This window comes from Galleria mellonella, unplaced genomic scaffold, assembly GCF_026898425.1.
Source record: "Galleria mellonella isolate WM207_F2 unplaced genomic scaffold, CSIRO_AGI_GalMel_v1 utg64, whole genome shotgun sequence".
In the NCBI taxonomy this organism is placed as follows: Eukaryota; Metazoa; Arthropoda; class Insecta; order Lepidoptera; family Pyralidae; genus Galleria; species Galleria mellonella.
Genome location: NW_026442133.1, coordinates 9,545,648 through 9,557,856, shown reverse-complemented (window position 1 = coordinate 9,557,856; position 12,209 = coordinate 9,545,648). Strand labels below are relative to the sequence as shown.

The window sequence follows — 12,209 nt, the reverse complement described above, 5'->3', positions numbered from 1 at the left end:
TAGCAGCGTACGGGGGTATCATGGGCGAAACAGTATATTCTGTTATGTACATAATATGTTATGTCTATAAGCAACGGTTGCCACTTTCCATCAGGTAGACCGTTAGCTTGTTTGCCATTCTAAGTTGCATAAAAAAAAACGTGATCTCGGGAATGCACAAAAATTTCCCAACAATTAGACTTGGACAAAGTTTACGTAGTCTCTAATAGACAGGAGATGACAATAGTCTGTAAGTTCTATCACCGCTTTCGTAACCTCTGGTGCAGCTATAAGCGGCCAACTACGGCCAACATTATTAGAATAGTTTGAAAAAAAATCTAGGGCGGTTGATATTTACCATAAGTACCGTATTCTCCTGACTTATAATCGCACGGTATCAGGTAGTGGTAGTGCGGCCAGAAAGATTTATTTAATATAAATACAGAGTTTGAATCTGGAGGCGATCTGGAAAACAATTAAGCAATTATTTAATATAAAAGATACTTTAGTAAATGCTTCAAATTAGGAAGCTGACAAAGAAGTTACATATATTTAGAAAATTTTCAATTTTATTCAGGAAAGTAACTCGTTAAAATTTCTTTAGAAAGATTTGAAGGGAAAGAAGTAAGTAGCATTGTGTAACTTTGTATTTGATAGAAAGTTATTTACAGTTAAACTTATCCAAGTTTAAAGCACAAAGTTAACAGCTAAACTTGGATAAGTTTGGCCGTTTCTAGCACTATGCCACTTTTTATGAGTTAGTAATTTTATCTTTAACAAAAGTTCTAGCATATGTCATATGTTCGTTTCTGATGTTGCGAACTATTGCTACGATTTATACTAGGCATCAATTACTATCACTACATAGTATAAAACAAAGTCGCTTCCCGTCTGTCTCTATGTATGCTTAGATCTTTAAAATTACGCAATGGATTTTGATGCGTTTTTTAAATAGATTTAAGAGGAAGAATATGTACAATGCATGCATAATATAGTAGAGAAACACTGATAATTTTAATGTAATGTTTTTTCTAATGTAATGTGATGTAATATGCACCCGTGTGAAGCCGAGGCAGGTCGCTAGTTAATTATAAATTGTAATGTAGAGATATTAACGAGTAATAACAAGATACTGATACTGGCAAATAGGTTCAATAAATTTTTGTATTACGTAACCTGTGCGGTAACAATAACGTCTGATTTAATTGTTTATGGTTTTCTTTTAATTGTTTACTGCTAATCGTATCCAACTTCTGGCAGAACATATTCTATTAAATTAAAGAATATAATGAAATTATCTGTAGGCCCTGGCTTTGCCTATGTGTAAAAAGATAAAAAGTGCTGTTATTAATTAAGTGTGAGTAATCAGTAATTGAAAAATAAAATAACGAAATATAAAGAGGTTTCACAACACTAGGATATGGTATATTTTTGTACCAAATTTAATTCAAATCCATTAATTGTGATTAAGTAACATCCAAACATGTTTACAAATATTCATGTTTATAATAAGTATTAATAGGATTACTAACTTTTCGCCGGGCTTCAGTCCCCATACGGATATAGCACTCTCTATAAGCCACGTGGCGTGAATCGTAATGCCATAACGTAAAAATCCAATAACAAATGTAGCGCTCAACACGGTGTCATCCCAGTACTCGAGAGGGGCATTTAGTGGCAGTAAAATGAACAATATGCCATACAAAACCCAGTAAAATCTGTAACAATAGTGATATATAATATATATTTAGTGAAATACGTGGAGTAATACTAGCAATTTGTGAGGTCAAGACTGAAGGTCTAATGAATCTGTCGATAGATATATTTTCGCTACCGCACGCATATAATAAAACGAGATAACAACTTCGGCTTCTTGCTCTTTTTTATATCTACCGATTAGATTCGTTTACCTCTCTATATCTTGGGTACTTTCATTATGCGTACATTACTTGTTTAAAATTGGCTAGCAATTACCTATATGGAGATGGATTCCTTAAGCATAAGGTATTTATTATATATTTAATTTTATATGTGTATATGTATATGTATATGTATATGTATAAGTATATGTATATGTAATATTTATTGTACAATATGTATATGTATATGTATATGTATATGTATATGTATATGTATATGTATATGTATATGTATATGTATATGTATATGTATATGTATATGTATATGTATATGTATATGTATATGTATATGTATATGTATATGTATATGTATATGTATATGTATATGTATATGTATATGTATATGTATATGTATATGTATATGTATATGTATATGTATATGTATATGTATATGTATATGTATATGTATATGTATATGTATATGTATATGTATATGTATATGTATATGTATATGTATACGTATATGCACTACGATGCTGTCGCATCAAATTTTTTTTATATATACTTTTCCTAAAAACATGAATCGGACATAAAGAAATTTCAGTCCATCCGCTTTTATTTATAATGCTTACCATTCTACAGATTTAGCTGGACTGCGTAATTGTTTACTTGACTATTTATAACATGTATTATAAACAACAATAAGTATTTATTTATTATATTTACTATCATTAAAATCCATTTCAATATGATATTTTTTTATAAAAAAAGATTCTATTACTTCATAAAAAAAGCGACAAGAATTGTGAACGCACTAATAAATGTCGAGATATTTCGAAACATAGAAAGTAATATATAAATGACATGTTTTGTCGATTGCAAATATTTGAATTTGGAACGTGGTTCGCATGTTTGCATATAGGTTTGGCTTCATAATAAGGATTTTTTTGCTTTACAAAGAGAAAAGGTAACTTCAATCGTCACAAAATTAAAAAAGAAATCAATATAGGAATAGACTCTACTCACTACAAAAAAAATTGGGGTAATCCGTTCAGAATTGGCGATTTATACCTGTAACCTTAGATTATCACGTAACCTCACGTAACATATCTAAGTACAGCTAAGTACATGTCTTAGGTACATGAATTATTTTTGTGAGAAAACACTCTAGTCACGTTGGATTTTAATATTCTAGGCGAATTGTGGACATGTTATGTTCATAATAACAGTAAAATTTGATAAATGCCTCTGGCTACTGTATTAGGGATTATAGTTGTGAGCATATTTTTCATAAATATACAAGTACTTGTGACTGGAGAAACGATGAAACTGTATGTCACGTAAATTTTATATTTGAAACAAAGAAGGTGTCAAAAGATATTAGGTATGTCAAAAAAATATTAAAAAGAATAATATAAAAAGACAAATATGCATATAATAAGGCCATCTAAACAAGTTGCCAGCAACAGTGCTTTTATGCTAAAATTATGTTTTTTTTTTTATGAAAAGTTTTTTTATTAAATAATAATAAGGAAGATACTGACTATTAGATAACACATTACTGTAGTTTCAAAGGCATTTGTTTGTGTCGTTCTCTCTTATTTCCTGTAGCTCACAAACAAGTTTTGCTGAGTAGAAATTTGTCTTAATTTGATAGAGAGTAGCAAAAATATGAAATACTTGGAAGCGTTCTATTCTATACAGCAGTAAATAATGAATTTGAAATGACTTCTGCAGTAAAATATTGCTAATATTTTAATTGATTTCAAAAAAGGACGTTATTCAGTGCATAAAACACAAAATTTTTGAGATATTTACATTGATTGGCGCATTCAAAATATTAAATAAAAGGATTATTCAATGGAAATTTTATTACAACTGAATCTGCTGTATATAAAATATTTATCTGAACATTGATATTATATTTTAGAGAAATTCGTAAGAACATTTCTGTACATTTGAGTACAAATTTCACAGGCTGGTGAGAAATAGGTGCATAATTACTTATATGCATTTCAAAAGACAACCCTGATTCTGCATGTTGACTTTGTATAAGTTTTATACATTTTATACATTATATAATATTTCAACTAATGTAATATTGTAATAGGTAGTTAGTCGAATAAGCGTTCTTGTTAACTTATAGATTATTTTTGTTAATTTATTCACTCTATCATTGTTTTAGTAGGGACTAATTTAATTTAAATGTAGTTACAGCCACTCATAAATTACGGATTTGTAAAACGCAGGTATTAGCAAGATTAAATTAGATAAGATTTTATATAAAACTAGCTGACCTGTTAATCTTTGTTTTGACTCCTATTGCCACCTACGTCCATTTTATTTAATCGGAATAAAAGCTATATTGTCTCTCAAGTTGAAACAAACAATATGTATTTACAAAATATAAAACCGATTTTAAAATCGGTTGAGCGATTTCAGAGATTATCGTGAAGGAACCCTTTACATGCGATTTTTTTATGGCTCATTTAAGCTGTAACTCGCGGCTCAGACCGCGTAAATTATAATAAAAAGTATCTTATGTATTAATCCAAAATATCTTCCGTCTGTGTATGAAGTTATATTTAAATTCTTCTTAGCAAAATGGTAAATTACTACTGGTACGTGCTGAAGTCTTCAACAATCAGATAAAAAGTCAATTTGATACAAACAAGCTTGAATATTTTATTTTATTTGCGAAATGTTATAAAAATATATTTTAAATGAAAGAGCCGTTGCGTTGCTCCACTACAATTTTTTCAAAGTAGTCCATTGACATATTACAGCAAAAGTTTTGTTTTTTAAATTAAAGTAAATGGACCATTCCTTGGGCACATCCGATCTTTCGCTTCATACTATACGCGACAACTACACTAAAAAAATAGTCAATACACCTTAATGTATATATATGTGTAGTCTATCTAAAACTCTACCTATTTCTGAAATTATTTGATATATATCAAATATATGACGGGATCCAATAGATAAGTAGTTTCTATGAAGATATCGTGTCGTGTTTACTTTGATAGATGAGATCCATACTAGTAGTGAGACTATTATGAATATCGTGTAGATTTATAGATATTTTTGATCTATGATTAATACTTACGACCATTCACCATAAATAAGTATGACATTATCAGTATTATTTATTAATAAAAAAAAATAAAATAAAACATTTTCAATATCCATTAATGATTACAGATAAAGCGTCTGTCTAAGATCTAAAAGACGAATCTTTGAATAAATAGTACATAACTAAAGAGTGTTCATATTATTTTTTGGTTTTTATATTATCAATATAAATTGTTAACAAGATGCAAATTAAAACGCTAATCATACATTAACCTTTTAGTTTGCTGTAAAAGCAATTATCAAATTTTCTTTGAGAAATATGGAAAATTATTTAATTATATTAAAAATTCACTATTTTAACGGTATAATAAACTATTTTCATCAATTAAGTAAAGGCACATAAATACAGGTGTATAAATATAGGTAAACGTAATTATATCCAATTTGCAATACCACTACTATGTTTGAACAGAAATTCTTACAATCATACTGTGTCTTTGTAGAGGAAAACTTACGATTTTTGGAACATAACAATAGTATCTTTTTCAAGGTCAGACATATCTATTGATTCTCTCACTTTTTCTTGGTGGGGGCTCAATTTTCTCATACGTGTGATTATGTGTCCGTAAAGAAAACCTTTGTTGTAATCGCAAGGATCATCTTCAGTAGCGAAAAGTTGGTGATGAAGTCTGTGATATTGAACCCAGTCGTATATTGAGCCCTGAAAATTAATGGTTTGATATTCAATATTACATCTATACACACATATAATACATACCTTAGGTATATAAGTATAATTTTTTAACATCATAATAATAATGTTAGAGGTGCTAGATATTCATTTAGATACGAAAACTTAATTGAAATAGCTTTAAAATAACAAAGGATTTTGTAATACTTCCTTAAGTAATCTAATAATTGGAAAATTTTTACAAACTTTTTAACGGTTACCTATGCTTTTGTACCTGTAGATTGGAATAAAAATATATTTATCTATTAAAAATGTTAATCCAGGATAATTATTGTCTATCTGTCAAATTACATTAAAATCGGTATACATTTAAGTCATCGATTAACAAAGATCCAAACATCTTCAAAAGTTTTCACATAAATCATGATATTATTAGTGAACACCACAGTAACATATCAGACAAATTGCTGACGACACGTTTCCACTAAATAACATCTCTGGCCTATCTCTTATACAATAACGTCTATCTAAACTATATCCAATATGTACAGAAGGAACTATGGAGTATAAAGATGTTGCTAGCTTTGGAGGTTATGGTAAAAATAATATTTTCTTTTCAGGAAAACAATTGTTTCTCTCAGATTTTTTTTTTTTTTTTTTTTTTTTTTTTTTTTTTTTTATAATACTTAGAATGGCAAACAAGCTGACGGCCCACCTGATGGAAAGTGGTAACCGTCGCCTATAGACATGAGCAGTACCATGGACATAACAGAGTATACTGTTTCGCCCATGATACCCCCCATGCGTTGCCATTCCTGAGGACTCAGGTGTTATTCCTCTGTACCCAGTAAATTCACGCCAAAATGAATGAGCACCACACAATTAAATCAAGTGCCTGGTCCTCAAGTTAAGATACTTTGTATTATAAGGAATCGGACAACAAACATCTGGGAGCATAACTCACTATCATAAAACAATGGGATTACTAGAACATTAATAATATTATTGTGCAAATACTGAGAATGAAATAAGAATATGGTACAAAACGCTGACTACATTCTATTAGTATTCTTTACCAGTGAACATTTGCGATGAACAGCGAATTATGGTTTCTTTTCTTCGAAATCTTGCGGCTGAGAAGGATTGGTGACATGTTATATTTTTAGTTCACTATTACATGGATAACTATGTCTATCCAAACTATGTCCCATACATACTGAACATACAATATACATTACATAGCATAAAAATACTCGGTAGCTTTGTCTATCTATTAATCTCATCTAATTAGTCGTTGGCTATTATTGACATTATCTTTGCAGCTTATCTTTATAGTTAGTTCTTTATTTGTCACATTCATTTTTATGTAAATCGAAAACTGCTACTGGGTCAAAGAATCTATAACTATTTGAGAAAATAATATTTACCCTTTATTTGATTGTTCACTTGTAATTTAGATAGGATGAGTTAGGTTAGATCTGTTTTAATGACAGATATTGTGATACCATATTGTTTGTAATAGTTTTAATAATCAAGTCTGTCTGTAGTTATACATACGAAAATAAGTAATATTTATATTTTGCTAGCACTGCCAATGGTTATTTGCTTAGAATTATTGTGTTTAATTTCGCTATCATAAGCACATGTGTAATTGCCAACACTCGAAGATTACCACCAGTATTATTACCAGAAGACTACATTAGTCATCAATCTTCGACTGCTATTTTGTTTACGCATGTATTGCGACACGCGTTTCACCTCTAAACGAGCTATTTCCAGGCAAATTATTAAAGTGTTAACCGTTTGGCACCCAAACTGCGAAAAACACCTTTATTTTCTTAGTATGGAAGGTTGTAATACTTCTGGTAATAGTGGTGTTCAATCTTTATATATTCTTTATTGCACAAAAACATACAGTAACAACAATAAGTTAATAACAATGTTAGCAAAGGCGAACTTATCTCTAAAAGAGATTTCTTCCAGTCAACCTAACGCAGTGGCATAGGAAGTAGTGAGTGGGCAGTAGTAGTGCAAGACAGAAATTTAAAATCTTTTAAATCTTTGAGTGTTGGCAGTCACTCAGATACTTGTAGTAACGGAATTAAGCAAAATAATTTTAATCAAATATCCAGTGACATGGATTTCCGTAAGATAACACCTAGTTCAGTAAAATAGCTCTATTAATATTGTAATTACCTTTGCCACGAGTTACAACTCATCATCATCATATCAGCCTTTAACTGTCTACTGTTGAGCATAAGCCTCATCCTTGGGATGAGGGAGGGGAGGTTTGCCGGTAGTTACAACTAATATCATACCATAATATGCATATATATTTAGATATCAATCCAGAACTAACTAGGAAATTTTAAATCTTGGTGAATAAGTAGGTATAGAATTGATATAACAAATTTAGTTTCTACGGCTACATATAATGAATAAATATTTTTATAGTGATATAATTAAGATATATAATGTAAGATTAGAAATCATTAGCGCTCAGTTTTCTTTATCTACTTTATAAAGTTTGACTGGTTTGAAGATAAAGATATAGAAAAGTTATTACTTACCATTCCGGCCATTGTTTGACATAGTATAAGTAGAACACGCAGCATTGTGCTCGCCTTGTACGTTCTGTGTGCCCATAGACGGTGGGCTCCAGTCGTCGTTCCGAGAATAGCGATTGAGGTAAGAAATAGTACTGTAGAAGAAAAAAATTAAGGTAGAAAATAAAAATAATATACCCTACTGGGCATAGATTAACGAAATTGTTTACATCTTTCATAAACTAGAAACGTTAACTTCTTTGTGAAAACGGTCAAGCTCGTCTATTCATTGTATAAGACGTACGCTTGTTATAACAGGTCGCTTTTATTTTCAGACAAGCTAACAATAACTTATTAAATTGTGGCTAATTATACTACGATTTGCAACGTTTCGGTTCATTTTGAGTTTCGAATTTTATGCCTACGTATAAACTGTATTTGGAAAAGTAAATTGATCATCACCATCTTTCTTAATAATATAAGTTTAATCAGATCAGATCTAATGAGATGATAACCTAATCAGAATGTTTGGAAGAGCAGATATATCAAGTGGTTTCTACCGTGAAGCAGTTGTGTTTGCATGGCTGTGTTTCGATTTGAAGGGTGGGATATGGCAGTGAATTTACAGGGTACAGAGAAATAACACCTGAGTCCTCAGGAATGGCAATGCATAGGGGGTATCATGGGCGAAACAGTATACTCTGTTATGTTCACGTTACTGCTCATGTCTATAGGCAACGGTTACCACTTTCCATAAGGTGGGCCGTCAGCTTGTTTGACATTCTAAGTTGCATAAAAAAAAAAATAAAAAGTATTAATAAGACTTACAAAATATTACTGTTTTCCATTTCACTTCAAAGAAAAGAAGCCACAGGCCGTACAGTGATAGTAAATGTATATGAATTAAGAACAGTACAACAGGCCAGTTCGCTTCACGGCTTTTACTTAATTTAGTTGTTGCACTCATATCTTGGTTTTCTTCAGTCATGATTACCTGTAAAATATTTTATGAAATTAAGTTGTAGTTGTATTATTAAATAATCTTATAATATTAAAAATAATTATGAAAAGTCAGATTTTGTACACGCTGTTTAAGGGAAATCACAAGAGATTTTGAGGGCGAGTTGTCTCTAGAGGTTTATGTAAGCTTTAAAATTATTAACATTAAGATTTTTGCATTTAATGGTTTATGATTTATTATATTATTATTTAATGGTTTATGAGGCTGGAATTTAAGCGATATTCTAGGTAAACTATGACAATTTACGCTACATCAGTTAACTCGTGACCATGGCCCGTGTAATCTGGTCAAAATGTGAAGATAATCCAGGTAAATTGTCATACTTAACCTAAATAATCACTATAAAACTATTTATGAAAATGAATGAAGCAAGAGAGATATATAAAAGTAGAGGATTTATTAATAGTTTACTCCTTAAGAGGGGACAGGATTATTAGTAATACAGACTATAAGTCTCAATGCTAGCAATATACTTTGTTAAGTCGACCTCCAAATTATCGTGTTAAATCCAAGTGTATTCGTCACGATGGGCTAATTGACCTGCCTTTTTGTTCTCACCTATCATCCCTTAATGGTGCTCTGCTAATGTAAACTTATCGCTGGCGGGGTTACCATACTATTATCATCCATTAAAAAAGTATACCTCATAAGAGACGGCGTGAAGATAGACAAAACTAGTCATACAAATCATTAAAGATACTCTTTAATACCTGACTAGAGTTGGTAATCAAAACAATATTTTTTATGGCAAGGATATGTTTGTTTTAAAAATATGAGGAACTCTGTGTTGCTAAAAGTTAAATTAATTTGCTTTAAAATAATTTGCATTTCATATTTATATCTATGGCTGCTTATTCTATTCTATTTCAAATAATTTCCAGAACTTAGCAGGTATCTACGTAAGAGGTCGTAATTTGTTTTCAAATACTTGTACAAATTAAGTTCAAGTAATTGCTATCTCAATATCATGAGTTTATAGATAATACCTTAACAATAATTTCTAGTAGTTATATAATTATTATACATTCTTCTAAACTTAATAGAAGTACTACGAGTACTTAATACTAATTGCAGGATTGGAATTGAGAAGTTACAAATAATATTATAGACTAACTTCGTTCGTTTGGATTTCAGAAGTGATAAAGCGATGAAATAGTCTACTTCCAAATGGCATATCAAGATAAAACATACATCACTTTTTAAGTAAAATTTTCAGGAACACAACTGTAAATATTGCATCAGATTTGGTGCAGTAGTTTATTTGCGTGATGCATGCAATAAATATACAAATAAAATAAAAAATAAAAAAATGTACCATACCAATTTTCTTAAATTTGTCCCCTGTACTGACATTATTTAGTTGTAATTTTATTGTATTAGTAACATTCTATTGGACATTTATAAACTAAAAAGTAACACAAGTAAAAAAAAAATATAGACGTTGCTGTTTCTGAAAACTGGAAAGAATGGAATATGATATCCTTGACGGAGGGCAACCTGTAGGTAGCAGCTAACGTATTACGAAACTCCTTCCGTCGGTTGGAATGCTACAACGCTGCGTGTCTTTGCACGTGGCCAGTAGTTAGGTACAGCACATACATCTATATACAACACAACAAATTTTGTAATGGCGCGGCGTGGCGAGTCAAGTGGCGTGAGTACTCTGCAGGCTAATTGTCTATAAATCAGCAATTAGCAATCACTAGGTGGTATTATTGGTGATATTTAATCGCTAGATGTACTTTCTTCTGACAAACAGTGTCACTAGTGATCAAGAAGCAATTGACAGAACTAATACCAAATGTAATTTAGTAGTTTTTAGGTCGCTCTGTAGGTGCAGTATCAACGAATATTACTGATGGCTTGCTAATTCCTTTTAAGTAATACATACAGACGGAAATTATTGTGTAATTACTGGTTTAACAGGAGGCCAATCCATTTAGGAGATGTAAATGGAATGGTAATCCCACCTGCACTATCAGTATATGCTGACGGGTACCAATAAAGGATGATAGTTGAAAACGAAGTCAAATTAGTTAGTCCATGAATCACCGGGAATTGACCACGATGGTTTGACATAACAGGATATATTGGCAGCAGTAGGTCTAGTAATTACTATTAGTGGTAATTTCTTCCCCCCACCCTCAGGAGGCCGTTTATTCACTCATTTATCCAATTCCCATTTAACCTTATCGACCCAGTGTTCAGAAAAAAGGTGAGAAGTATTTATTATATTTGACTGTATAAGATTATGAGCCTACCTAATTCCTTATCACTTCAGTACCATTTATTAAACTATTATAAAAACACACAACACTTATGCTACATTAAACACTAACGTAATAACTTAGTATTTTTTTTAAAATTAAATACATAATTTATATTGAATCAAATTTGACACATTCTTTTAAAAGAAAATGAGGTTTGATTGTAATAATTATAGTTAAAGAATCAACAAAATGCACCAATACGTGTGTCTCACAAAAAACAGTGTCAGCAACTGAGGTATGTTTTGCAAGTACGGGTATGCATCGTTTGCTAACATTAACCTTACGTGAGGGGCATAAATTGAGGTTACAATATGTAACATGTATTTAATACTTCGACGATTAGAAGAAGCATACTTATTCTTCTTTAAAATGTTAGTATTTAAATGCCTACAGAAATAATGAAGAAACTGTAGTAGCCAGTAATGCTGATCATGTAATAGGTTTACTAAATATTTATCTGATACCCGTACGTATATATCCAGGCCTAGTTAAATTTCCTGATTACTGGGTACTTACTAAATTTATTTACCTTAATATGTTGGGCAGAGATTCCTATCATCTGTAAAAATTAAATACAGTGAGTGTAAAAAGTATTCGTACACCTAGGGTTATAATAAAAAAATACGAATTTGATAGACTTTCCTCTATTTATTTAACTTAAATCAATACTGTTAAATAGTTTAACATTCCCGCACTTTGTTTATGATAATTATTGTTTTTAAAAAAAAAAATTATACAACATAAAAATATTTTTATGTTAACTAAGCA

At 30.5% G+C, this 12,209-nt stretch overlaps 1 protein-coding gene across 4 annotated transcripts in view; it reads right to left on the bottom strand.

The window, feature by feature from the left end:
* LOC113512605 (acyl-CoA Delta-9 desaturase) overlaps positions 1 to 12,209 on the bottom strand; it is a 33,585-nt gene that overhangs the window by 459 nt on the left and 20,917 nt on the right. Inside the window, exons 2-7 of one of the 4 annotated variants that reach the window (XM_026896506.3) lie at positions 11,971 to 12,000; positions 8,979 to 9,144; positions 8,175 to 8,305; positions 5,429 to 5,634; positions 1,512 to 1,697; positions 338 to 444 (exon numbers count right to left, since the gene is read on the bottom strand). In XM_026896506.3, the coding sequence (XP_026752307.2) occupies positions 338 to 444; positions 1,512 to 1,697; positions 5,429 to 5,634; positions 8,175 to 8,305; positions 8,979 to 9,144; positions 11,971 to 12,000 (826 nt within the window). Of the gene's footprint in view, positions 1 to 337; positions 445 to 1,511; positions 1,698 to 5,428; positions 5,635 to 8,174; positions 8,306 to 8,978; positions 9,145 to 10,491; positions 10,643 to 11,432; positions 11,657 to 11,970; positions 12,001 to 12,209 lie in introns of those variants that run through there. The other 3 variants (XM_026896510.3, XM_031906960.2, XM_026896507.2) reach the window with 3 other exon arrangements.